Raw genomic sequence first — 23,449 nt, forward strand, 5'->3', positions numbered from 1 at the left:
TGGAACCAAGAACATGGAATATTTTCTGTATTTAATTTTCCTCCCATTCCCAATAAAACCCCACTCGGGTGAGAACACACCTCCACCTCCTGCCAGGCTGATTTCAAACCCCTCTGAAGTGGTCACTGGCCAAGCCCTTCTCTTTGGGTGAGGGATTTATCATCTCACAGCACCCTGTCACCCCTCAGCCTGGCTGTGGGAAGGGCAGTGTGGCACAGGAAAATGGGATTTATCTGGCTCATGAGCATGGATTTGGATCTTTGGTAAAACACAGCAGCTGCCTTCCTTCAGCAGCCCTAAAACCATCTCCAGGTGTTCTGGGACTTACAAAATATTCCCATTTTTTTTTCCTATTGTTTTTCCTATGCACTGTGAGCATTTCTCCATCAGCTGCTACACAAATGGATTTATTTTGTTGCTTGTCCTCAGCACTCCCAATCCCCCTGGTGTGCTGCGCTGGTTCCTCCCTGCCCAGCAATCTGTCACAGTGTCCAGAGGAGCAGTGACCAGCAAGGAGGGGAGGATTCCCCCTCAGAAGCAGCAAACCAGCACAGAAATGGGAGTGTGGCAGGGCAGGGAGCCCAGAATTGAATAAATTGAATTAGAGAGTGCTGCTGGAGCAGGAAGGAAGTTGTACAAGAACACCACAGGACTCTGAGCAGCCCAAGCGTGAGGAGGGGAAGGGTTTTTTGCAGAGTCCACATCCTGGGGCTTGTGCTGCTCCTTCACCTGAGCTGCAAAACCTGGGGGGGAGTTGTTCCCCAGCCAAACAGGGCTGGTGCTGCCCTCCAGGAGCTGCTGGGTGCATTCCCAGCCCCAGGAATCCTGAAAATCCCCCTGGGCAGAGCAGCACAGCTCCTGCATTCCCAGGAGCGGGGCAGGGATGGAGAATTCCCAGCTCCCAGCATGGATGGACACCAGAGAACCACCAGTGCCACCCTGCCCTGATCCCTGAGAGATACAGGGAATATTTCTGCTTATAAAGGGAATATTTCTGCTACAGGGAGTATTTCACAGGTGCCCAGAGCAGCAGTGGCCAAGGACACTGGGGCTGGAGCAGCCTGGGACAGTGGGAGGTGTCCCTGCCATGGCAGGGTGGCACTGGGTGGATTTAAGGATTCCCAAACCATTCTTGGATTCTGTGATCCCAAACCCCATCCCAGGATGCTCCAAGCCCCAACCAGCCTGGCCTGGAGCATTTCCAGGGATGGGGCTTCCCATTAATCCCATCACAGTCACTCCCAACTGATTTATTTTGACTTCTCAGGGTTCCCTCCTTCCCTCAAATATTCCAAACCCCCTCATTTTTGGTATCAGGATTTTGTATCCCCTGTTTTAAGCTCGGTTTTACCATTGGCAGTCAGATCCAGTGGCAGAGATTCCCTCTTGTTGTTTATCAGCTCAGGAATGAATTCCATGATTTTCAGGACCCACAGAGATGCACCACGGTGCTGTCTCATCATCACCAAAGTTCTAAAAAAAAATATTTTTTTATAAAGAATATTTCTTTTAAAAACATTTTTTTTATATATAAAGGGAAGGAGGGAACAAGTTAAAAGGAACAAGGAATTGGGTGCAGGCAGCTCAGGGGGGTTGGAGAGCAGAGAGAGGCACTCACTCCTGCTCTGAACTCCAGATGAGTTTTATCGATTAAAATATTAAAAAGATAAAAAATATAAAATTATCTTACAGAGAAGCTAAAATGAGAGTGGATGTGCCTCTGGATGAGCCCCTTACTCTGAACAAAAATTCAATTTTTTATCTCTGGTGTCTGTGTCTACCAGGGGGAGTTCAAGGTGCAAGGAGGTCCCAGCACCCCCAGGGATCAGCCAGAGGCTCCCCTGTGGGATTTGTTCACCTCCCCAAAAAGTCAGCCTGCAAATTATTGAACCTGAAACGAGACTGAAGAAGCAATAAATAAATTTAACACATAATAAACGGTGTATTAATGTGCATCTGAGCTGCGGTTTTAAACCCTTTGTGTCATTGCCATGCAGGAGGAGTGGAATTCATTCTGTTTGAGCTTGGCAGCACAGAGAGCCGGGTTTAGGCTCAGCTTAGTCACCAACCCATGGCGTCACTTCATTCGTTCCTTATCTACAGAGTCTGGGTTCCTGCAGCTGGCAAAGCCTCAGCACCAAAGGCCAAAAACCCCTTAAACCCCTTGGGAAGAGCAGCAGGAGGTGACAGAAACCTGCTCTGAGTAACCTGGTGCCGCTGGGTTCACTCTGTGTCTGCACCTGCCCACCCCGCCAGCGCCTGGCTGTCAGTGAAATGTGGAGAGATTGTGCCTGATAAAGGCACTGCAGGGCTAAAATTGGATTCCAGGCAGGGAGGTTTCACAGAGCTCAGTAACACCCAGGCCTCGGGGGATTTCTGAGCACACAGGGTGCAGATCAAAGCCCAGATTGTGACCCGGGCTCTGCAAAGCTGCAGAGAGAAGTGCCTGGCTCAGCAGAACCCTGCTGAAAACCTGTCAGGGCAAAGCCAGCAGCAGCTGGGGCGGCCCCGCAGCAAAACTGGGGATAATCCTTAAAAATGATGGGATTTGGGGGAGCCTCTGCCATCCCTGAGCCTCTGTGGGGTTTGGGGAGGAGGGTGAGCAGCCCTGCCCAGGGCTGAGCTCAGACTGAAACCAGGCTGGTGACTCAGAGCAGGGGATGTGAGAGGGCAGGCTGTGGCTGGGTCTCACCAGGCTCCACATCAGTGCCAGCCCTCAGTGCCACCTTCCCATGAGGGCAAATCCCATGGGAATGGCACTGGGAGAGCCCTGGGAGCAGGGCTGGGATGGAGGAGCAGGGATGGGATGGATGGAGGAGCAGGGATGGGATGAATGGAGGAGCTGGGATGGGATGAATGGAGGAGCAGGGATGGGATGGATGGAGGAGCTGGGATGGATGGAGGAGCAGGGATGGGATGGATGGAGGAGCTGGGATGGGATGGGGGAGCTGGGATGGGATGGATGGAGGAGCAGAGATGGGATGGATGGAGGAGCAGGGATGGGATGGAGGAGCTGGGATGGGATGGATGGAGGAGCTGGGATGGAATGGATGGAGGAGCAGGGATGGGATGGATGGAGGAGCTGGGATGGATGGAGGAGCAGGGATGGGATGGAGGAGCAGGGATGGGATGGAGGAGCAGGGATGGGATGGAGGAGCTGGGATGGGATGAATGGAGGAGCAGGGATGGAATGGATGGAGGAGCAGGGATGGAATGGATGGAGGAGCAGGGATGGGATGGAGGAGCAGGGATGGGATGGATGGAGGAGCAGGGATGGGATGGAGGAGCAGGGATGGAATGGATGGAGGAGCAGGGATGGGATGGAGGAGCAGGGATGGGATGTATGAAGGAGCAGGGATGGGATGGATGGAGGAGCAGGGATGGGATGGATGGAGGAGCAGGGATGGGATGGGATGGAGGAGCAGGGATGGGATGGATGGAGGAGCTGGGATGGGATGGATGGAGCAGGGATGGGATGGATGGAGGAGCAGGGATGGGATGGAGGAGCAGGGATGGGATGGATGGAGGAGCAGGGCTGGGATGAGGGAGCAGGGCTGGGATGCAGCTGTGGATGTGTTTTGTTCACCATCCAATCCCCCAGGGCACTGCTGGACCCAAACCCTCCCTGGGCCCCCCCTGGCTGGGCTGGCAGCTCGGAGGAACATGACCAATGGGATTTTCCAGGCTGGGTGACTCATTCCATCCTGCTGGGGACAGCAGAGTCACAAAGGGATGGCGAACACTGAGCCACGGCAGAGAGACCCCAGAGCAGCCGCCTGCAGGGAGGGACGGCTCCTCCTGCTGCTGCAGCTGGGGCACAGCTCCATGGCCAGCTCCAGGGAAGGACTGACGGACACCAGGAGGGAGTGATGGAGCTGCTGGAGCTGCTGCAGGGCTGGAGCCCCTCTGGAGCCAGGCTGGGACACCTGGGGGTGCTCACCTGGAGAGGAGAAGGATCCAGGGAGAGCCCAGAGCCCCTGGCAGGGCCTGGAGGGGCTCCAGGAGAGCTGCAGAGGGGCTGGGGACAGGGATGGAGGGACAGGACACAGGGAATGGCTCCCACTGCCAGAGGGCGGGGATGGGTGGGAGACTGGGATGAAATTCCTGGCTGGCAGGGTGGAGAGGGGCTGGGCTGGAATTCCCAGATTTGCTGTGGTTGCCCCTGGATCCCTGGCAGTGCCCAAGGCCAGTTGGATGGGTTTGGAGCACCCTGGGACAGTGGGAGGTGTCCCTGCCATGGCAGGGGTGGCGCTGGGTGGACTTTAAGGTCCCTTCCACCCCAAACCCTTCGGGAACTCGGGACTCTGTCCCTCCCTCCCTCTCTCCCCGGCTCTCCCGCACATCCCGGGCTGCGCTCGCTGCCCCCGGCGCTGCTGCGGCCCCGAGCGCCCGGAGGCGACACCAGAAACCCCTGGCGGTGTCCCCACCCTCGGTGTCCCCAGCCCCCGGCGGTGTCCCCAGCCCCCGGCGGTGTCCCCACCCTCGGTGTCCCCACCCTCGGTGTCCCCAGCCCCAGCCCCGACACGTTGGAGCTGTCGGGGCTTTCTCAGCGCCACCCCCGGGGGACAGCGGGGACTCCGGACCTGCCCTGGCACCTGCCCTGGCACCTGCCCTGGCACCGGGGCTGGCACCGCCGGCTCTGCCTCTCCTCCCCAGGCTTTGTCCCTGGCACCGGAGCCTCCCTGGTTTGTCTGGGTTCTGTGGTCAGCAGGAGGCAATGGAGGAGGAATCGTAGGGAGCAGCTTTGGGGCTTAAAAGTGTGGGAGGGGGAAAGCAGGAAAGGAAAATGGAGGAAAAAGAAAGGGGAAAAGATAAAAAAAAGATAAAAAAGATTAAAAATATATAGATAAATTAAAAATATAAAAATACAAAAAAGATAGATAAAAAGATGAAAAGATAAAAAAAGATAGATAAAAAAGATAAAAAACATAAAAAGAAAAAATATAGATAAAAAGATAAAAGATAAAAAGGTAAAAGATAAAAAGAAAAAAAGATAAAAAATATAAAAAGAAAGGGAAAAAATGACAAAGGAAAGAGATGATAAGACAAAAAGATAAAAAGGATGAAAAAGATAAAAAGGATAAAAAAGATGAAAAGAAAGAAAAAAAGATAGATAAAAAAGATAAAAAATATTAAAAGATAAAAAATATTAAAAGGATAAAAAACATAAAAAGAAAGAAAAAAGATAAAAAGATAAAAGATAAAAAGATAAAAAAGATTATAAAAAAGATAAAAAGATATACAAAAGAAAGGGAAAAATATGAAAAAGATAGTAAGAAAAAAGATGATAAAAAGATAAGATAAAAAGAAAAAAGATAAAGAAGATAAAAATATTAAAAATTATAAAAATATTAAATATATTTTAAATATTTAAAAATATTAAAAAGGGGAAAGGAAAAAGGAAAAAGGAAAGGGGGGGGAAAAGAAAACGGGTAAAAAGGAAAAGAAAAAGGACAAAGAAAAAGGAGAAAAAGAAGAAGAAGAAAGAAAACGTAATAGAAAAAGAAAGAAGAAAAATGAAACAAGACAAAGGCAAAGAAAGAATATGAAAGAAGAGAAAGGGGGAAAAGAAAAAAAGAAAACATCTATATAAAGGCAAGAAAATTTACAAAGAAAAACCAAAACTTTTTTTTAAAAGAGAAGAAAAAGGAAACAAGAAAAAAATAGAAGCAAAAAGGAAACAAGTGGTGGACTGGTGATTTCCTCCCGCCTGTCACTGGAAGGCAAAGCCATCACCTGAGCCGTCCATCACACCTTCCCCCAAACAAGCTGTTATCAGCTCCGGGCGGAGCTCGGGGCCCGGACAGCCCCGGAGCGCATGGACCGGCGGCGGGGCCCGGGCCGAGCCCCCCGAGCCGCGGAACCGCTCTGGAGAGCGGGAACCAACACGGGAACCGCTCCGGGAACAGCCGCGGGAACCCCTCTGGAACACGGGAACCAACACGGGAACCGCTCTGGAACACGGGAACCGCTCTGGAACACGGGAACCAACACGGGAACCGCTCTGGAACACGGGAACCAACACGGGAACCGCTCTGGAACGCGGGAACCAACACGGGAACCGCTCCGGGAACAGCCGCGGGAACCCCTCTGGAACACGGGAACCAACACGGGAACCGCTCTGGAACACGGGAACCGCCACGGGAACCGCTCTGGAACACGGGAACCGCTCCGGGAGCAGCCGCGGGAACCGCTCTGGAACACGGGAACCGCTCTGGAACACGGGAACCAACACGGGAACCGCTCCGGAACACGGGAACCGCCGCGGGAACTGATGAGGACAGAGGGGAAACCAGAGGTAAAATGGAGCTTTGGATATTCGGGATTTCGGGGGGTATCAACCCCCCTCTGGTCCCCCCACCACAGCAAATTAATGATAATTGTTGGCAGATCGGGAAAGGAGCCCCAGTGGTGCTCCTGGGGTTTGGGGGAGGGAGGAAAAGCAGCTGGAGGCTCAAAGGCAGAATTTGGGGTTCCTGGGGGCTGCACATGCTGTGTCCCCTCGTTTCTGGGGCTGCCCGGACATACCCGTGCTGGGGTGTCCATGGTAAGGAAAGCTGATCACAATCAGGCAGAAAAGCTGAGTTTATGTCATTGATGGCCTGAAAAAAAAAAAAAAAAAAAAAAGAACAACAATAGCAGGATATTCATTAATTTAAAGCTCTGTTAAATGTGGCGGTGGGTTGTGGGAATGCTGAAAAAATGAGAGAAAGCAAAAATCATCTGACAGAGAAGCTAAAATGAGAGTGGATGTGCCTCTGGACGAGCCCCTCGCTCTGAGCAAAATTTCTATTTTTTATCTCCTCTTCCTCTTCCTCGCTTCTCCCTCCCCTTCCCTTTTCCCCTTTGTTTTCTTTTCTTTTCCTTTCCTTTCCCGTCCCGAGCATCCCCCGGGGCACAGGCGGAGCTCGGAGCGGCCGCGGGGCTCGGGGTGAGGAACCCCGGCCGGGACACCGGGAAACGGCGGCACCACGCGAATGCTGCTGCTCTGGGACTTTCACTGCTTTGGGATGCTCCTGTCCCGGGATTTTATTTGCCCCGGGATTTTCATTGCTTTGGGATGCTGCTGCCCTGGGATATTCCGGCTCCAGGATGTTCCTGCACTGGGATTTTCTTTGCCCCCGAGTTTTCTTTGCTCCGGGATGCTCCTGCTCTGGGATTTTCGTTGCTTTGGGATGCTCCTGCTCTGGGATTTTCATTGCTTTGGGATGCTCCTGCCCTGGGATGCTGCTGTCCTGCGATGTTCAATGTTTTGTGATTCTCTTGCCCTGGGGTGCTTCTAACTCGGGATTTTCTCTGCTGTGAGATGCTCTTGTCCTGGGATGCTGCTGCCCCAGGGTTTTCTTTGCCCTGGGATGTTCCTTACCTGGGATTTTTCTTACCTGGGATTTTCCTTGTCCTGGGATGCTCCTTACCTGGGATTTTCTTTGCCCAGGATTTTCTTTGCCCTGGGGTGCTTCTGTCCCGGGATTTTCCTGCCTCGGGATCCGTGTTTTCCGGCGATGCTGCTGCCCAGGAATTCTCACTATCCCAGATATTCCCTGCAGGCCGGGATGGAGCAGCCCCAGGAGAGCAAGGCCCATCCCGAGCAGCTCTGGGCTCTGATTCCATCCCTCACTCCTCCAGCTTTGGGGAACAGCCCCGGGTGGGACAGTCCCGAGGTTTGGGGTGACCCGGGGTGCCACTGTGCTCACAGAGCTTCCCCAGAAACTCGTCCAGTGCCAGGAACTGGGGATGGGTGAGATTCGGGGCACAAATTTGGGGTTATTGTGCCTGAAATGACTGAGATGTTCCTCTTTCCTCTGCTGCCCAGCCTGCTGTTCCTGCCGGTTCTTGGAAAGCACAGCAGAGGTTTTTTAGCGACAAGTGGGGTTGAAGGCCAGCTCTGGGCTCGGAGCTGTGGTGCTTCTCAGCTGCTTTCACTTCGGAGCTGCAGGGACAGCCAGAGTCCCTGGGGCACATCCAGGGGGCCAGAGAGGGTGGCCTGGGGCTCTCAGAGGAGATTTTGGGGTAAGAGCATGAACAGACCAGGCTGGTACCCACAGACACCCCCTGAGGGTGTTTCAGTACCCTCCAAGCAGCAATGCTGATTTCCCTCCCTGCTGTGCCACCTGGGAGGGGTTCCCATTAATTTCCCCCTATTGATTTCCCATTGATTTGCCCCTATTAATTTTCCCCTATTAATTCCCCTGAATTTCCCATCAATTTCCCCTTATTAATTCCTCTGAATTTCCCATTAATTTCCCCCTATTAATTCCTCTGAATTTCCCATTAATTTCCCCCTATTGATTCCCCTGAATTTCCCCCTATTATTTCCCCTTAATTCCCCATTAATTTCCCCCTATTAATTCCCTTTAATTACCCATTAATTTCCCCCTATTTATTCCCCCAAATTTCCCTTTTTCTCAGCTCTGAGCTGGAGTTGCTCCTCAGCAGTTTCTCATCCTTTACTCCCATCACAGCTCACATCCTCTGACCAAAGGCTTTGAAGCAGGGCTGGATTTTGAGGCTGGATTTTAGGCTGGATTTTAGGCTGGTTTTGAGGCTAGTTTTTGAGGCTGGATTTTAAGGCTGGATTTTTAAGCTGTATCTTGAGGCTGGATTTTGGGGCTGGATTTTGAGGCTGGATTTTGAGGCTGGATTTCAGGGTGGATTTTGCCCGTTTTCTCAGATATTTTGGGCCCTTTGCTGTGAGCAGCAGCTGTTTGCAGGCTGTTGACACAGCCCCCAGGCTTAGTGGAAGGCAGAGCATTTCCCTGAAGAAGCTGCTGAGATTGCTCATCCTGGCACTTGCGAATCACCTACAGAAGGCACCACACGAGGAGCTCCTGGCTGAGCTGAGGCACTGCTGAACAACAACACAGCCCCTGGGTTCAAACAAAACCAGAGAATGTTCATTAGAAAGGTCTCACAAAATGAGCGTTTGAGATTTTCTGAACAAATCTTTTTTCTACTTTATGACTTTCTACTTTACAATAAAGTAGAAAGGGGTAAAGCAGGAAAATTAGAAAACCACCGAGATGTGTACATGATATCTCCACTTTTTTGGAGCTGGTAACAGGAATTCCTCTCTCTCCAGGCACCAAAATGCCATTTCCACGGATCGTGCCCTCAGCACTGTGGCTGGTGCTGCACCTCACAGCAGGTAAGAGAGGCTTCTTCCTACACAGCAATTAACTCTGAGATTAAGCGCTCAGCCTAATTAGGGTGGGGTTTTTCCAGCTTCTACCCCAAATGCCAGTGAACATTTTCCTTTCTGGGTTCATCAGTGATGCAGGGAGTTTGTTTGGTTTTCAGTTCCAGGTAGAGCTGTTGGGTTTGTGAGAAAAGGCACCGGGACAGGCAGAGCTCATAAACAGGAAAAAATGGGTTCACAGAATCCCAGAATTTGGGTTTGGGTTGGAAAGACCTTAAATCCCACCCAGTGCCACCCCTGCCATGGCAGGGACACCTCCCACTGTCCCAGGGTGTCCCAATGTCCAGCCTGGCCTTGGGCACTGCCAGGGATCCAGGGGCAGCCACAGCAAATCTGGGAATCCTATTCCAGCCCCTGCCCACCCTGCCAGGAACAATTCACAATTCCCAATGTCCCACCCATCCCTGGGAGCCATTCCCTGTGTGCTGTCCCTCCATCCCTGTCCCCAGCCCCTCTGCAGCTCTCCTGGAGCCCCTTCAGGCCCTGCCAGGGGCTCTGGGCTCTCCCTGGATCCTTCTCCTCTCCAGGTGAGCACCCCCAGGTGTCCCAGCCTGGCTCCAGGTCCTTCCTGCACCTCTGCTGACCCAGGCACTTTTCCAATCCCAACAAAAGGAGGGTTCTGGCAGTTCTTATAAAAACCTGGGTTTATCTGGGTTTTTGGGGACTGGGAGCGACCGTGGCTGCTGATCCCACACAGGTGCCGGCAGTTCCTGCGCACAGCCCGGAATTTCCCCCCCCGAACACCCGGGGAGGCTCCTGCTGGAGCGCAGCCCGTCCTGCAGGCAGCGAGGGCTCTGCTGAGGCTGGTTTTGCCTTTCCCTTGCAGGGCCCTGCAGGAGGGGGGCAGTGAGTGCCGGCAGAGCCGCCCGTGGTGCCACAGAGGTGTGTGCCAAGGGGACCATGACCGCCAGCCCCTGCTGTGCCATCCCTGCGGGCACCAACGTCACCCTGTCGTGCCAGCTGGCAGCCCCAGGGGCACGGGGCTGGTGCTGGGCAGCGATTTTCCTCAACAGCTCCGAGCAAACCCGAGCCCAGGGGGGCTCAGTGAGCAAAACCCTCCTGGTCACTGCCCGGGGCAGGCACCACTTCACCTGCAAGTGCATCGGTGGGGGCAGGACAGCACTCATCTGTGGCATCGACATCCACTGTGGCAGTAAGGAAAATCCCTTCTGAATCTGCCCAAAGCTCTCCATTACTTCTCACAGCTCCCCTGTGGGAGAGGGAAGCCCGAGAGGCACTGCCAGGGGGTGGCTTTGTCCAGGGCTGCTGCTGGGAGTCCCATGGGAATATTCCTGGCTGGAACTGGGCAGCTCTGATATTCCTGAGGGGAGAGAGGTTCAACAAATGTCCCTGCCCAGAGCAAACAACACCCTCCCTGCCCTGCATCCCCTCAATGTCCCCTACCCACATCTTTGGGGAAGAGCCACTGGAGCTCTGGGCAGCCTGCTCTGGCTGGAGGTGTTGGCCTGAAGGACCCTGAAAGGTCGTGGATGTCAGGAGTGACAGGAATTTCTGTTTCAGACCCTCCAGACGAGCCCAGGAACGTGTCCTGTATCCAGAAGGGGACACAGGGACGTCCCACCTGCACCTGGCACAAGGGCAGGCTCACCTACCTCCCCACTGCCTATGGCATAGAGTGAGTGCTGGGGTGCCAATACAATTAATGCCTAATTATCCCCTGCAGCAGCTTCCTCAGCACGCCCTGCAGCCCCCTGGGGGTTCAGTGAAGGGGCTGTGCCAATCCATCCCTTTGGAAAGGGAGCCCTGTCCCCATGTCCTGGGGTGAATCCCTAAACCAGGACACCCCACACCCCAGGGCTGACCCTGTCCCCATGTCCTGGGGTGAATCCCTAATCCCAGGACATCCCACACCCCAGGGCTGACCCTGTCCCCATGTCCTGGGGTGAATCCCTAATCCCAGGACACCCCACACCCCAGGGCTGACCCTGTCCCCATGTCCTGGGGTGAATCCCTAATCCCAGGACATCCCACACCCCAGGGCTCACCTTTCCTGCTCCACAGAAATCCAACCAATCCTCTGCTCCTGCTGCAGGCTCTCCAATGGCACCAGCACCTTTTCCTTTCCAGAAGAAGCTCCCAGCCAGGTGTTGTTTGGCTCTGGGGCTCTGAGCAAGCTGGATTTTGGCTCCAATTACACCGTGGTGGTTTCTGCCTCCAATCCATTAGGAAATGCCTCTTCCCAGCCGCTCACCTTCACGCTGATAGACATAGGTAAGGCACCCCTCAGACAGCTCCAGACCTTGGGGAGACCCGAAAATAGTCAGGACCTCTTGGCAAAAACATTAAACATTAAACCTCTTGGAAAAAACACCCATCCAGCCTAAAGCAACAATCCTATTTTCCACCTAACCCCCTTCAGTGCTGCGCTGCCTCTCTGAGCCCTGTTTGTTTCTCTGTTTCTCTGTTTGTTTCTCTGTTTGGGTGCCAGTGAAGCCGCTCCCTCCCGAGTTTTCGGTGGAATTTGATGATTCCTCAGGCACCAGCTGCACCATCGTGTGGCACCACGAGGCACAGGCCCAGCACTGCAGGCTGAGGCACCGTCCCCTCGGCAGGCACGGCTGGAGCACGGTAATCCCGATGGGATTCGGGGAATTCTGCAGCTGCTGGGCAGGAGAGAGCTCCTGGCAGGGCCTGAAGGGGCTCCAGGAGAGCTGCAGAGGGGCTGGGGACAGGGATGGAGGGACAGGACACAGGGAAGGGCTGGAAGTGAAAGAAGGTAGATTGAGATGGGATATTGGGAAGGAATTCCTGATTGGAATAGAATTCCCAGATTTACTGTGGCTGCCCCTGGATCCCTGGCAGTGCCCAAGGCCAGGCTGGGACAGTGGGAGGTGTCCCTGCCATGGCAGGGGTGGCACTGGGTGGGATTTAAGCTCCCTCCCAACCCAAACGATTCCATGAAGATTTTACTGTAAGTGGCTAAAAGAACACTTTGCTGGGAGCTGAGCACATCACCCAGACAGAGATTTTGCTATGAGAGATTTTTCAGATGAAGCCCTGCAGGTCTGATGATCCCTTGCACCATTCTTTGAGTTTCTGAGGCTGCTGTTTTTAAATCCTTGTCTGAATTTGTAACTCAGCCTCTCACTGCCTGCAGCCCTCATTTCCTCGGGAGTCTAATACCAGTTTCTCCGTCCCCCCTGAAGGTGGAGAGCCTCAGCAGGGAGAGATTCCACCTGCAGGGGCTGGAGCCCGACACAGCCCACGAGTTCCAGGTGAGCTGCAGGATGCTGCTGGGCCAGGGGCTGTGGAGCGACTGGAGCAGCAGCCAGGGCAGCACCCCAGCAGCAGGTAAAGAATAATGGGTATTAAACTGGGAAATTGGTACAGAACTGCCCTGCCCTGGGCAGCACCCCGGCAGCAGGTAAAGAATAATGGGTATTAAACTGGGAAATTGGTACAGAACTGCCCTGCCCTGGGCAGCACCCCGGCAGCAGGTAAAGAATAATGGGTATTAAACTGGGAAATTGGTACAGAACTGCCCTGCCCTGGGCAGCACCCCAGCAGCAGGTAAAGAATAATGGGTATTAAACTGGGAAATTGGTACAGAACTGCCCTACCCTGGGCAGCACCCCAGCAGCAGGTAAAGAATAATGGGTATTAAACTGGGAAATTGGTACAGAACTGCCCTGCCCTGGGCAGCACCCCAGCAGCAGGTAAAGAATAATGGGTATTAAACTGGGAAATTGGTACAGAACTGCCCTGCCCTGGGCAGCACCCCAGCAGCAGGTAAAGAATAATGGGTATTAAACTGGGAAATTGGTACAGAACTGCCCTACCCTGGGCAGCACCCCAGCAGCAGGTAAAGAATAATGGGTATTAAACTGGGAAATTGGTACAGAACTGCCCTGCCCTGGGCAGCACCCCAGCAGCAGGTAAAGAATAATGGGTATTAAACTGGGAAATTGGTACAGAACTGCCCTGCCCTGAGCCAGCTCTGGGCTCTGCACCCACAGCAAACTCCAGCTCAGGAGCCCAAATTGCTGCTGGGCTGCTCTGGGCAAGCTCCAGATCCAGACCCCAACCCAACAGGGAGAAGTTTCTGTAATAAAATTGCGTTTTTAATGAGCAAAGAGTGAAGCTGCTCCAAACCAGAGCTCCCTGAGAGCAGCTGAAGGATTTGGGGGTGGGAATGAGACGATTACCCCAGTAATTCTGTGATTCTCTGCTCTCCTGTTTGGCTTTGGCTGCTCCTTTTTGTGAATTACTGCCAGCCCGTGGGGCTGGTGCTGTTCTGAGTCACCCAGTTCCCCTTTCCCCCGTGACAGCAGCGATTTCTGTAAGAGACATTGATTGATTCGGGAGGTGTGAACTTTTCCCTGCCTCCCCCACCTTCCTCTCAACAGCCTTCTCCCCGTTTGGTTGCACCCCGAGTTTGTGGCTGTCACCCCCACCCTGCCCCGGGGGTTTTCAGCTGATCTTTGTGCCCTCAGAGCGAGGGGAGGCTGCACACGAGCAGCTCTGGGCGCCTCCTCACTGCCCTGTGCTGCAGGAGCTGAGCTTCTCCACGAGTTATCACCCAAAATCAACCCTTTCCAAGGAGAAATTCCTGCTCCTGCTCCTTTTTGTGTGAGCTGCCAACACCCTCGTTCGTGTGGCTCACAGGCTTTCAAAGCCAGGCTGGAGGGCAGCAGATGCAATCCCATATTGGGATTTTTCTGCTCCGAGCTCGCAGCCAGTGCTCTGGTTTTATTTCTGCTGCTGCTTTTTGTTTCTGTTCCTGTCTCTCTCTGCAGTCACCCCAGGACAAGCTGCTCCCACCGTGCTGACCTGGTGCCACAGCCCTGGGTGCTCCTCAGCTGCCCCTGCTCCAGCTATCAATGATCATGTTTGAATTGATGAGCTGGTGCTGCTCGAGGAGCGAAGCTCTGCCATCCCCTGTCCCCTCAGCTTTCCTTCCCCATTCATCTCTGATGCTGGATTTTGGGAGCCAGCTCTTCCCTTTGATGCCATTTTGGGAGGTTTCTTCAAAATATCAAGAGTTTCCAGTCAGAACTGTGGAAGGAACAGGGGTTTAAGCTGCCTCAGAGAAGCTGTTAAAGGCACTTACTGGACAGGAAAATCCCACACGTGCCCCACACGCCCTCATCCTAGGCTGCCTGTTGTTCTGGGATGGATGGAGCCAAGCCCAAGGACCTTCAGGAGCCTCAAATTTATGCAAAGACAGGAGCAAATGCTGTGCTTTGATGTGTGGCTTCCCCTGGGAGCCATCCAGATTACTGAGGTCAGGACATCCAAACTCCTCTTCCTGGGTTCTTGTTCTCCTCCTGACCCCACCCTCAAAGCAGCCAAACAGCAGCAAACCTGGGTTATCACACCCTGCAGCACTTCAGGGCCATTTAAAGGATTAAATTTGAATTTTCTCAGGGGTTTTACCTCCTTGTTTGTCAGCTCCAAGCCCCAACCACTGCCTCTGCTCTGCTTTTCCCTGTCTCCAGTGCCAACAGGGACCCTGGATGTGTGGTACCGGCAGCAGGAGCTGGGCTCAGGGCTCCAGAACCTCTCCTTTTTCTGGAAGGTGAGTGCAGTGAGACCCCACGGCCTGGCTGGAACAGACAGGTGCCTGCTCAGGAGGCCAGAAGCCTCCTTAAATGGAGAATGTAAACCCCCTCCCTCCTAATTGGTATAATTTTGGAATTTAGGGGCTCTCAGGCAAAGATGCGGGAGCAGGAATAACAGGTCCTTATTAGAGAAATAATAAAAATAAAATGAAAATGCAGCAATACAAAACAAACCTGCCAGAGTGAGAGCAGGAGAAAGCTGCTCCTCTGGGAATGCAGGGGGCAAAGGCTGTTTCTGTTGTCCCAAACCTCAGATTGTACCCAGGCAGGAATGCTTGGCCCCTCCCCTGGGCGGGGCATCTCCCCATGGGATGATGGGATTGGATCAGCCATGCAGGGACACTCACTGGCCATGGACAGAAGATAATTAATAATTAATGGCCCTTTAACACAAGAGGTCTCCTGGAGGGGGGATTGGCTGTGGAAGAGATAAAGAAAACTGCCCAATGAACAGAGATAACTGCCCCAGCTCTGGCAGATGGGGATGGAACACACAGCCCCAAGCACACCTTGTAACCCAGGATAGCCCAGCAGAGGCAGCAGAGCCCAGCCAGGTGAGAGGGGAAACGAAACCAGAGCCAGGTGAGAGGAGAGATGATGATTTCTAGGATGGCAGGGAAGGAGCACAAAGGTCTCACCAGTTGCCAGGGACAGGGACACAGACCAAGGGTGCCCTCCCCATTCCTCCTCTCACTCATCAGCATTTTCCTGCCTGCAATAACATGGAATGCCAGAATTATTTGGACTGGGAGGGATCCTGAATGTCATCCTGTTCCATGGCAGGGACACCTCCCGCTGTCCCAGGCTGCTCCAAACCCGTCCAGCCTGGCCTTGGGCATTCCAGGGATGCAGGGGCAGCCACAGCAAATCTGGGAATTCCATCCAACCCCTCCCCACCCTCCCAGGAACAATTCCCAGTTCCCAATCTCGCACCCATCCCTGCCCTCTGGCAGTGGGAGCCATTCCCTGTGTCCTGTCCCTCCCTCCCTTTATCCCAAGCCCCACCTGACAGCATTTTTGGGGTCTGCTGGGCAGAGCTGGGGGCTGGAACCCCACAGGGAACATTCCACACAGAATTTGGTTTAAAACCCGCCAGAGCTGCGTAAAATATTCACTGTGTTCCCCCCCAACACCACGCTGCAAGTGAAAGCAGAAATTCTCATGTAATTCTGTGACCCCAGACTTTGTGGCTTCAGCTTGCAGACCTTTATCTTGCAGCACTTTCTTTATCAGGGGTAACTTCCTGCAGCATCATTCATAAAACAGGGTAATAAACTGCCTTTAGAGGTTTCACTGCAGCTCCCAGGCCAGGCTGACACTCAGCACCACTTCCTACCCAGGGTGTGCCCTTGTTCTCACACAAACACCCAGGAAAAGGGTTGAAAATTTAACTTCAGCAGGTTTGCAGTGCTGCCTCAGTCCTGAGCTGCTCCCAAAGCTTCGCAAACATTTTGGTTTGTGCTTTGTTTCGTTATAACAAACATCAGCTAAATAAATGAATTAATGTCATAGAAACATCAGGAAACTAAAACTGAGAGTACAACTGAAGTCGCCCAGAGGGGAGTAAAACCAGGGTGTGGTGTTCCACAGACTGTCAGAGGTGTGTGTTCTGAGTGGCTCAATTTAAATAATTCTTTATGGTGGTTTAAGTAAAATCCAGGGTTTTCCTCCCAAGCAAAACCTGCTCATTTTGACAAATCCAGCTGAGCAGCTGATCATCTTTTTTTGCCTTCCTTGTGAAAAAGTGTGGCTTTCAGTGAAAAAAAAAAGAAAAAGTGTGAATTCAGCCTCATGGCAGGAAATGTTTCAGTGTCCTCAGGGCAGGAAGGGTTTCAGTGTCCCCAGTGCTATCACAGCAAAACTGGAATTGGGTGGGAAAAATAAATCCTGGAATGGTTTGGGTTGGGATGGACCTTAAATCCCACCCAGTGCCACCCCTGCCATGGCAGGGACACCTCCCACTGTCCCAGGCTGCTCCAGCCTGGCCTTGGGCACTGCCAGGGATCCAGGGGCAGCCAAAATCTCTGTGAGCACCCTGTGCCAGGGCCTGCCCACCCTGCCAGGAACAATTCCCAATTCCCAACAGCCCATCCCTCCCTGCCCTGTGTCCTGTCCCTCCCAGGGGGCAGCCCCTCGTTCACAGCCGGTGACAGAGGCTCTGTCCCCGCAGGCTCTGAGCAGGTGGGAGGCAGGAGGGCGGATCCTGTGCTACAACGTGACCTTGGAAGCCCTGGAGCAGGGGAAGCTCCCGGCGCAGTCCCACCGCACCACCCAGACCAGCTTCTCCAGGGTGACCCCCAGGGCGGGGCACAGGGTGACGGTGACAGCGCAGAGCCCGCGGGGCAGCTCCGCCCCTGCCACCGTCCTGACACACCTGGGCAGCCCAGGTAAGGCTCCTGTGCCTGGGGATGGCTGGGAGAACTGCTCTGCTGGGCCGCACCCCCACTGTGCCACACCCCCGCTGTGCCACACCCCTGCCGGGCCACACCCCCATGCCACACCCCCACTGTGCCACACCCCCACTGTGCCACACCCCCCATGCCACACCCCGCTGTGCCACACCCCCACTGTGCCACACCCTGCCGGGCCACACCCCCCTTTGCCACACCCCGCTGTGCCACACCCCCACTGTACCACACCCCTGCTGGGCCACACCCCCATGCCACACCCCCATGCCACACCCCCATGCCACACCCCTGCCGGGCCACACCCCCATGCCACACCCCCACTGTGCCACACCCCCACTGTGCCACACACCCCATGCCACACCCTGCTGTGCCACACCCCCCTGTGCCACACCCCTGCCAGGCCACACCCCCATGCCACACCCCCACTGTGCCACACCCCTGCCGGGCCACACCCCCCTGTGCCACACCCCCACTGTGCCACACCCCTGCCAGGCCACACCCCCATGCCACACCCCCACTGTGCCACACCCCCACTGTGCCACACACCCCATGCCACACCCCGCTGTGCCACACCCCCACTGTGCCACACCCCTGCCGGGCCACACCCCCCTGTGCCACACCCTGCTGTGCCACACCCCCACTGTACCACACCCCTGCTGGGCCACACCCCCATGCCACACCCCCATGCCACACCCCCACTGTGTCACACCCCTGCCAGGCCACACCCCCCTGTGCCACACCCCCACTGTGCCACACCCCTGCCAGGCCACACCCCCATGCCACACCCCGCTGTGCCACACCCCCACTGTGCCACACACCCTGTGCCACAACCCCACTGTGCCACACCCCCCCTGTGCCACACCCCTGCCGGGCCACACCCCTGCCGGGCCACACCCCCATGCCACACCCCTGCCATGCCACACCCCTGCCATGCCACACCCCTGCCATGCCACACCCCTGCAGGGGTTGCGGTGCCTCCACCCTGTGCTCACCTCAGCGACCTTCAGGGATGTGCAGATCCGCTTGTCCCTGCGGCTCCTGCAGGTGAGCAGCCGCAGCTGCTGGGTTTTGTTCTCCCCTGCCAGATCTGCCCCCTCCCCAGCGGGTCAGTGCCGTGGGCCTGGGGAACGGCAGCATCCTGGTGAGCTGGAGCCGCCCTGCCGGAGCCGCCCTGCCCCTCGGGGGGTACCTGGTGGAGTGGGCAGAGCCCTGGAGGGAGCCACGGCTGCAGCCCCCGCACACCTGGGTGAAGCTGCCCCCGTCCCACCTCTCCACCGTGATAGCAGGTAATGTCACCTGTGAGAGCAGGTAATGCCACCCCGGGCTGGCACGGCACCAGCTTGGTTGGAAAATATCCTTGGCAACAAGTCAGGTGGGAATTCGGGCACCTCAGCCAGGCTGGATGGGGCTTGGAGCGGCCTGGGATGGTGGGAGGTGTTGCCATGGCAGGGGTGGCACTGGATAGGCATTGAAGTCCTTCCCAAGCCAAATCTGTTTGAAAGTCCATATTTCTATATATTTCTATATATAAAAATATATTTCTATATAATCTATATAAACTATATTCTATATACTTATATATATTCTATATATTTTCTATATATTTCTATCATTTTTACTAAAATCACTTCCAGGGATCCAGGGGCAGCCACAGCTTCTCTGGGCACCCTGTGCCAAGGCCTGCCCACCCTGCCAGGGAACAATTCCTTCCCAATATCCCACCCATCCCTTTCCTCTGGCAGTGGGAAACCATTAATTTCCAATTTAAACCCCAGTAAGGCTCTGCCAGGCTCAGCAGATCAGAGAAAATTTCTTTCCCTTCTTTATGAAAGATCTATCAATAATCACAAGATTTATCTAAGATTTAAGCATCTGCTGCAATATTTCTGCCCTGACTGCAAATCCCTGAAGAAGCAGCTCTGCAGCTGTGATTTCTCCCCCAAATCCCTGAAGAAGCAGCTCTGCAGCTGTGATTTCTCCCCCAAATCCCTGAAGAAGCAGCTCTGCAGCTGTGATTTCTCCCCCAAATCCCTGAAGAAGCAGCTCTGCAGCTGTGATTTCTCCCCCAAATCCTCGAAGAAGCAGTTCTGCAGCTGTGATTTCTCCCCCCAGAGCACATCAGAGATAACGTCTGCTATCAGATCCACGTGTCTGCACTTTATCAGGACAGAGCTGGGCAGGCAGCATCAGTCAGGGGAAACTCCACAGCTCAAGGTAAACCCCAGGAATGCTGTCTGGGTGATTGTAAGGCGTTTAAGCTCAGCTCTAACACCACTGCTGTGCCTTGCAGCCCCCTCAGCTGGGCCCCAGATGTTCACCACCCCCTGGGCCAGCGGAGTCTTGGTTTCCTGGGAGGAGATCCCAGCGCCCCAGCAGAGGGGCTGCATCACTGGGTACCACATCTACCTGCACAGGAAGGATGGGCAGGGCCAGCCCGAGGTCCACGGTGGGTGCCCAGGGCTGGAAATGCTTGCCCTGCTCCCCTGTCATTGCTGAGGGTCTCCTGTGGGATCACTTCCAGCCCAAAACTATCACTTCTCCCTGCTCCTCCTATTCTTCTTCCTCCTCTTCTTATTCCTCTTTATCTTTTTCTTCCTTACCTTCCTCATCTTCTCTTCTCCTTTTATTTTTCTTCCTCCTCCTCCTCTTATTCTTTTCCTTATTCTTCTTTCTTCCTCTTCTTCTTCTCATTCTTCCTCTTATTTGTCTTCTTTTTTTCTCTTACGCATCTTCCTTTTCCTTATTCCTCTTCTTCTTCCTCTTCCTCCTCTTATTATCTTCCTCTTCCTCTTATTTTTTTCTAACTCATCTTCCTTTTCTTTTTCCTTATTCCTCTTCTTCTTCCCCTTATTCATCTTCCTCTTCCTCTTCTTTTTTTCTCTTACTCATCTTCCTTTTCTTTTTCCTTAATCCTCTTCCTCTTCTTCCTTCTCTTTTCCCTTTTCTTTTTCCTCATTCCTCCTCCTCTTCCTCTTCCTATTCCTCCTCTTATTAATCTCCCTCTTCTTTTTTTTTCCTCTTACTAGTCTTCCTTTTCTTTTTCCTTAATCCTCTTCTGCCTCCTCTTCTTCCTTCTCTTTTTCCCTCTTATTCTTCTTCCTTTTCTTTTTTCTTATTCCTCTTCCTCCTCCTCCTCCCCTTCCCGCCTTCGCTCAGAGCCCGGTTCCAGCTGCAGGCAGTAAATCCGGTGCCAGGCTCTCCATTTCCACCCCCGTTTTCCCGCAGCCGTTCCCGCCGGGGCTCCTCGCTCCCTGCACCTCCCTCACCTGGAGCCGGGCGAGCACCACGAGCTCTGGATGACAGCGGCGACCGCGGCCGGGGAGGGGCCCCGGGGCAACAGCGACAGCGTCTGCCTGGACGGTGAGGACACGGTGCTGGGTGCTCCTGGGCCTGGATCCCCTTTCCCGCTCTCTGGGAATGCTTTTCCTGCTCCCTTGCGGTCACTGGAGCTCTCCAAGCGGTGCCAGGGCACTCCTGGCCCTGGATCCCCTTTCCCGCTCTCTGGGAATGCTTTTCCTGCTCCTCTGCAGTCACTGGAGCTCTCCAAGCACTGCCAGGGCACTCCTGGCCCTGGATCCCCTCTCCCACTCTCTGGGAACGCTTTCCCTGCTCCCCTGCGGTCACTGGAGCTCTCCAAGCACTGCCAGGGCACTCCTGGCCCTGGGATCCCCTCTCCCACTCTCTGGGAATGCTTTTCCTGCTCCTCTGCAGTCACTGGAGCTCTCCAAGCGTTCTGAAGATCTCTTGGTGCTGAAGATTTGCAGTCTCAGCTGGGTTTGGGATGTGGAATCTCTTTGCCTTCAAGCTCCCAAGTGCTGTGCTGTTTCCTCTGTGGTGAAGGGTGGTTTATCCACAGAGCACAGAAAGATTTGGGGGTTTCCCCTCTTTTTGCTGGAGCTGAATGGTGGCTGCTCTGCATTCCAGGTGCTGGGGACTGGCTGACTCTGGGGCTCATCTGCAGCTTCTTCATCCTCTCAGCCTGCCTTTGTTCTGTGCCTCCAGCAAGGAGAGTGTGAGTGGATCCATCAGCTGTGTCCCAATAAAACTGGGATGGTTATCAGGAGGGATTAAATCCCACAAAGATTTGGGTTGAGAGAGATCTTAAATCTCACCCAGTGCCACCCCTGCCATGGCAGGGACCCCTCCCACTGTCCCAAGGTGCTTCAGCCTGGCCTTGGGCACTGCAAGGGGCAGTCACAGCTGCTCTGGGCACCCTGTGCCAGTGCATTTTAAAAATCTTCACTCCCACCTAATCTAAATAGATCCTCTTTTAGTTTAAAAACATTTTCCCTTGTCCTACAGGATGGTCATACCCTTTCATGAGCATGGAACAGTGAAGATTTCTAAAATTTAAGGTTTCAGGTACATGAATGATAATGAAAACAAGCTCTGAGCTTAAAATACACCTGTAGCCCATAGATAGTGTGAATTTTCAACCAGATCTTGAAACCAAACTGAAGGGGAGCAATCCCTGGGAATTAACACCAGCCAAGAGCTCTGAGGGCGGATCCACGATCACACCTGGGTTAATTCCCCACCCGAGGAGCACAAGGGCGCTGCAGGTCTCACCATTCACGTTTCTAATTGCATGTATCCCCCTGCAGGTTGCAGTGGCTCCTGTCCCTCCTGCTGCCGCAGTGGCACAGCAAAGCCATTCCCGACCCTGCCAACGCCACGTGGGCCAAGAGCTTAGCGGCTGCCAAGGTAAATTAGAGGGGTTTTCCTTCTAATCCCGCAACCTTCATTAAAAAAGCAATTGGAGCCAGGCGAGCCTGTAATCTCCCGAAGCAGCAAATCCAGCAATCTCTGGCAGCAGATAATCTCTGCTGGGGGAATTAAAGCGCAGATCCCCCGTTTCCAGCGGGACGAGCGGCCGTGGGGAGCGAGTCCCGGAGATCCGTGCCGGGATTCACTCCGCGTCCCCCCGCAGGCGGAGCTCAGCGCTCCCTCCAGCCCCTTCCTGCCCGGCGGCGCCTTCGAGGAGCCCGAAGCGAGCCCGGTGCAGGAGGCCCCGGCCCAGCCCGAGCCCCCCAAGCCCCCGGACAAGGAGGAGGTGGGCAGCGCTGGCAGCGGGGGGCACGGCGAGTGGGCAGCGGAGAGCTGGGCGGAGGAGCAGCAGCTGCCGGAGCTGTACCAGCGGCTGCTGCTGGAGGCGATGGAGCCCCCCGAGCCCGTGGCCGAGTACATCTGCAACCCCGGCAGCCTGGCCCCGGAGCCGGCCCCCGAGCCCGAGCCCAGCCCCCTGTCCGTGTTCCCAACCTCGGCGTTCCTGCCTGCCGCCCTCTGCTGCCCAGGGAACCTGACCCTGGATCGAGTGAAACTCAGCGGCAGCTCCTGACCGAGGGAGGCAGGGGGCGGTGTGAGCCCGGCAAGAATTCCGGCACTTTACAAAGCTTTTCGGTGTGTTTTGATGCGAGCTCAGCCTGGATTTTGGCATTTTACAAAGCATTTCGGTGTTTTCAATGTGAGATCAGCCTGGATCTCGGCACTTCACTGAGTATTTCAGTGTGTTTTGATGTGAGCCCGGCCTGGATTTTAGCATTTACAAATATTTCAGTGTTTCAGCACACGCAATCCAGTCCCTCACATGTGACACCTCCGAGTGACAAAACCCTTCCCCAGTCACACCTCACCTTAGGACGTGGCTGCTCCTCTGCAGAGGCACACTGGGGATGCCAGAGCTGGATTTTGGGTATTTGGGGAGCCCTTCCTGCAGCCTGGGCTGCCTCAAGCCCTGTTCCAGAATCAGAGTTAAAAATCATCATTTCCACCAGGAAGAGCAAGGAACTGCAAAAGGGAAGGATGGAACAGCTCAGCGCCTCTTGTTCCTCCCCTGGCACCGAGTCACAGAGTCCCCAATGTCACCAGACCCACAGGGGACACAGCACCAGAGCCAGGGCCCCTTCCTTGCCTCAGGTCAGGGCAGGAAAATTCCTCAGCAGAACTAAAAGCACCAGGCAGCATCTGTACTCAGCCAAATGGATTGTCAAGAGGAATTTCAGTGATTTATTGGAGTGTTCTAATTACAGGCTGCAAGGGTGTTACACATTTAATGACTTTGTTTACCAGGTGCATGTATAGAAATAAAATGTTGGAAATCTGAACTTGGCTTCCTGTTGTTTTCTCTGGTCAAGCTCCAGCTTTACACAGAACAATTAAATTAAAAATAAAGCTGAAAGGTTGCAGTTAGAGAAGGAGCAGCCCAGGTATGAACTTACCTGGAGCATCCTCTGCATCCCCGAGCAGGGACAGAGCTGCTGCTG

The 23,449-nt window shown here is 54.2% G+C and overlaps 1 protein-coding gene across 1 annotated transcript; it reads left to right on the plus strand.

The window, feature by feature from the left end:
• The first annotated feature begins 9,087 nt into the window (after positions 1-9,087).
• Positions 9,088-22,524, plus strand: IL12RB2 (interleukin 12 receptor subunit beta 2). The gene is made up of 15 exons (XM_058808964.1): positions 9,088-9,145; positions 10,023-10,349; positions 10,718-10,832; positions 11,250-11,428; positions 11,646-11,785; positions 12,364-12,508; positions 14,656-14,735; positions 16,949-17,165; positions 18,272-18,472; positions 19,299-19,400; positions 19,477-19,632; positions 20,412-20,546; positions 21,111-21,198; positions 21,791-21,890; positions 22,117-22,524. The coding sequence occupies exons 1-15, from the start codon at positions 9,088-9,090 to the stop codon at positions 22,522-22,524; spliced, it is 2,451 nt and encodes an 816-aa protein (XP_058664947.1).
• Positions 22,525-23,449: the final 925 nt, after the last annotated feature.

The sequence above is a fragment of the Ammospiza caudacuta genome, chromosome 7 (assembly GCF_027887145.1).
Source record: "Ammospiza caudacuta isolate bAmmCau1 chromosome 7, bAmmCau1.pri, whole genome shotgun sequence".
NCBI lineage: Eukaryota > Metazoa > Chordata > Aves > Passeriformes > Passerellidae > Ammospiza > Ammospiza caudacuta.

Excerpts from the sequence above, each read along its gene's own strand:
- IL12RB2 (XM_058808964.1), top strand. The coding sequence starts at position 9,088 with ATGCCATTTCCACGGATCGTGCCCTCAGCACTGTGGCTGGTGCTGCAC. Across the intron at positions 12,509-14,655 it reads GGGCAGCACCCCAGCAGCAG|TGCCAACAGGGACCCTGGAT; the intron begins GTAAAGAATAAT and ends CCCTGTCTCCAG. Across the intron at positions 21,199-21,790 it reads GTGCCTCCAGCAAGGAGAGT|GTTGCAGTGGCTCCTGTCCC; the intron begins GTGAGTGGATCC and ends ATCCCCCTGCAG.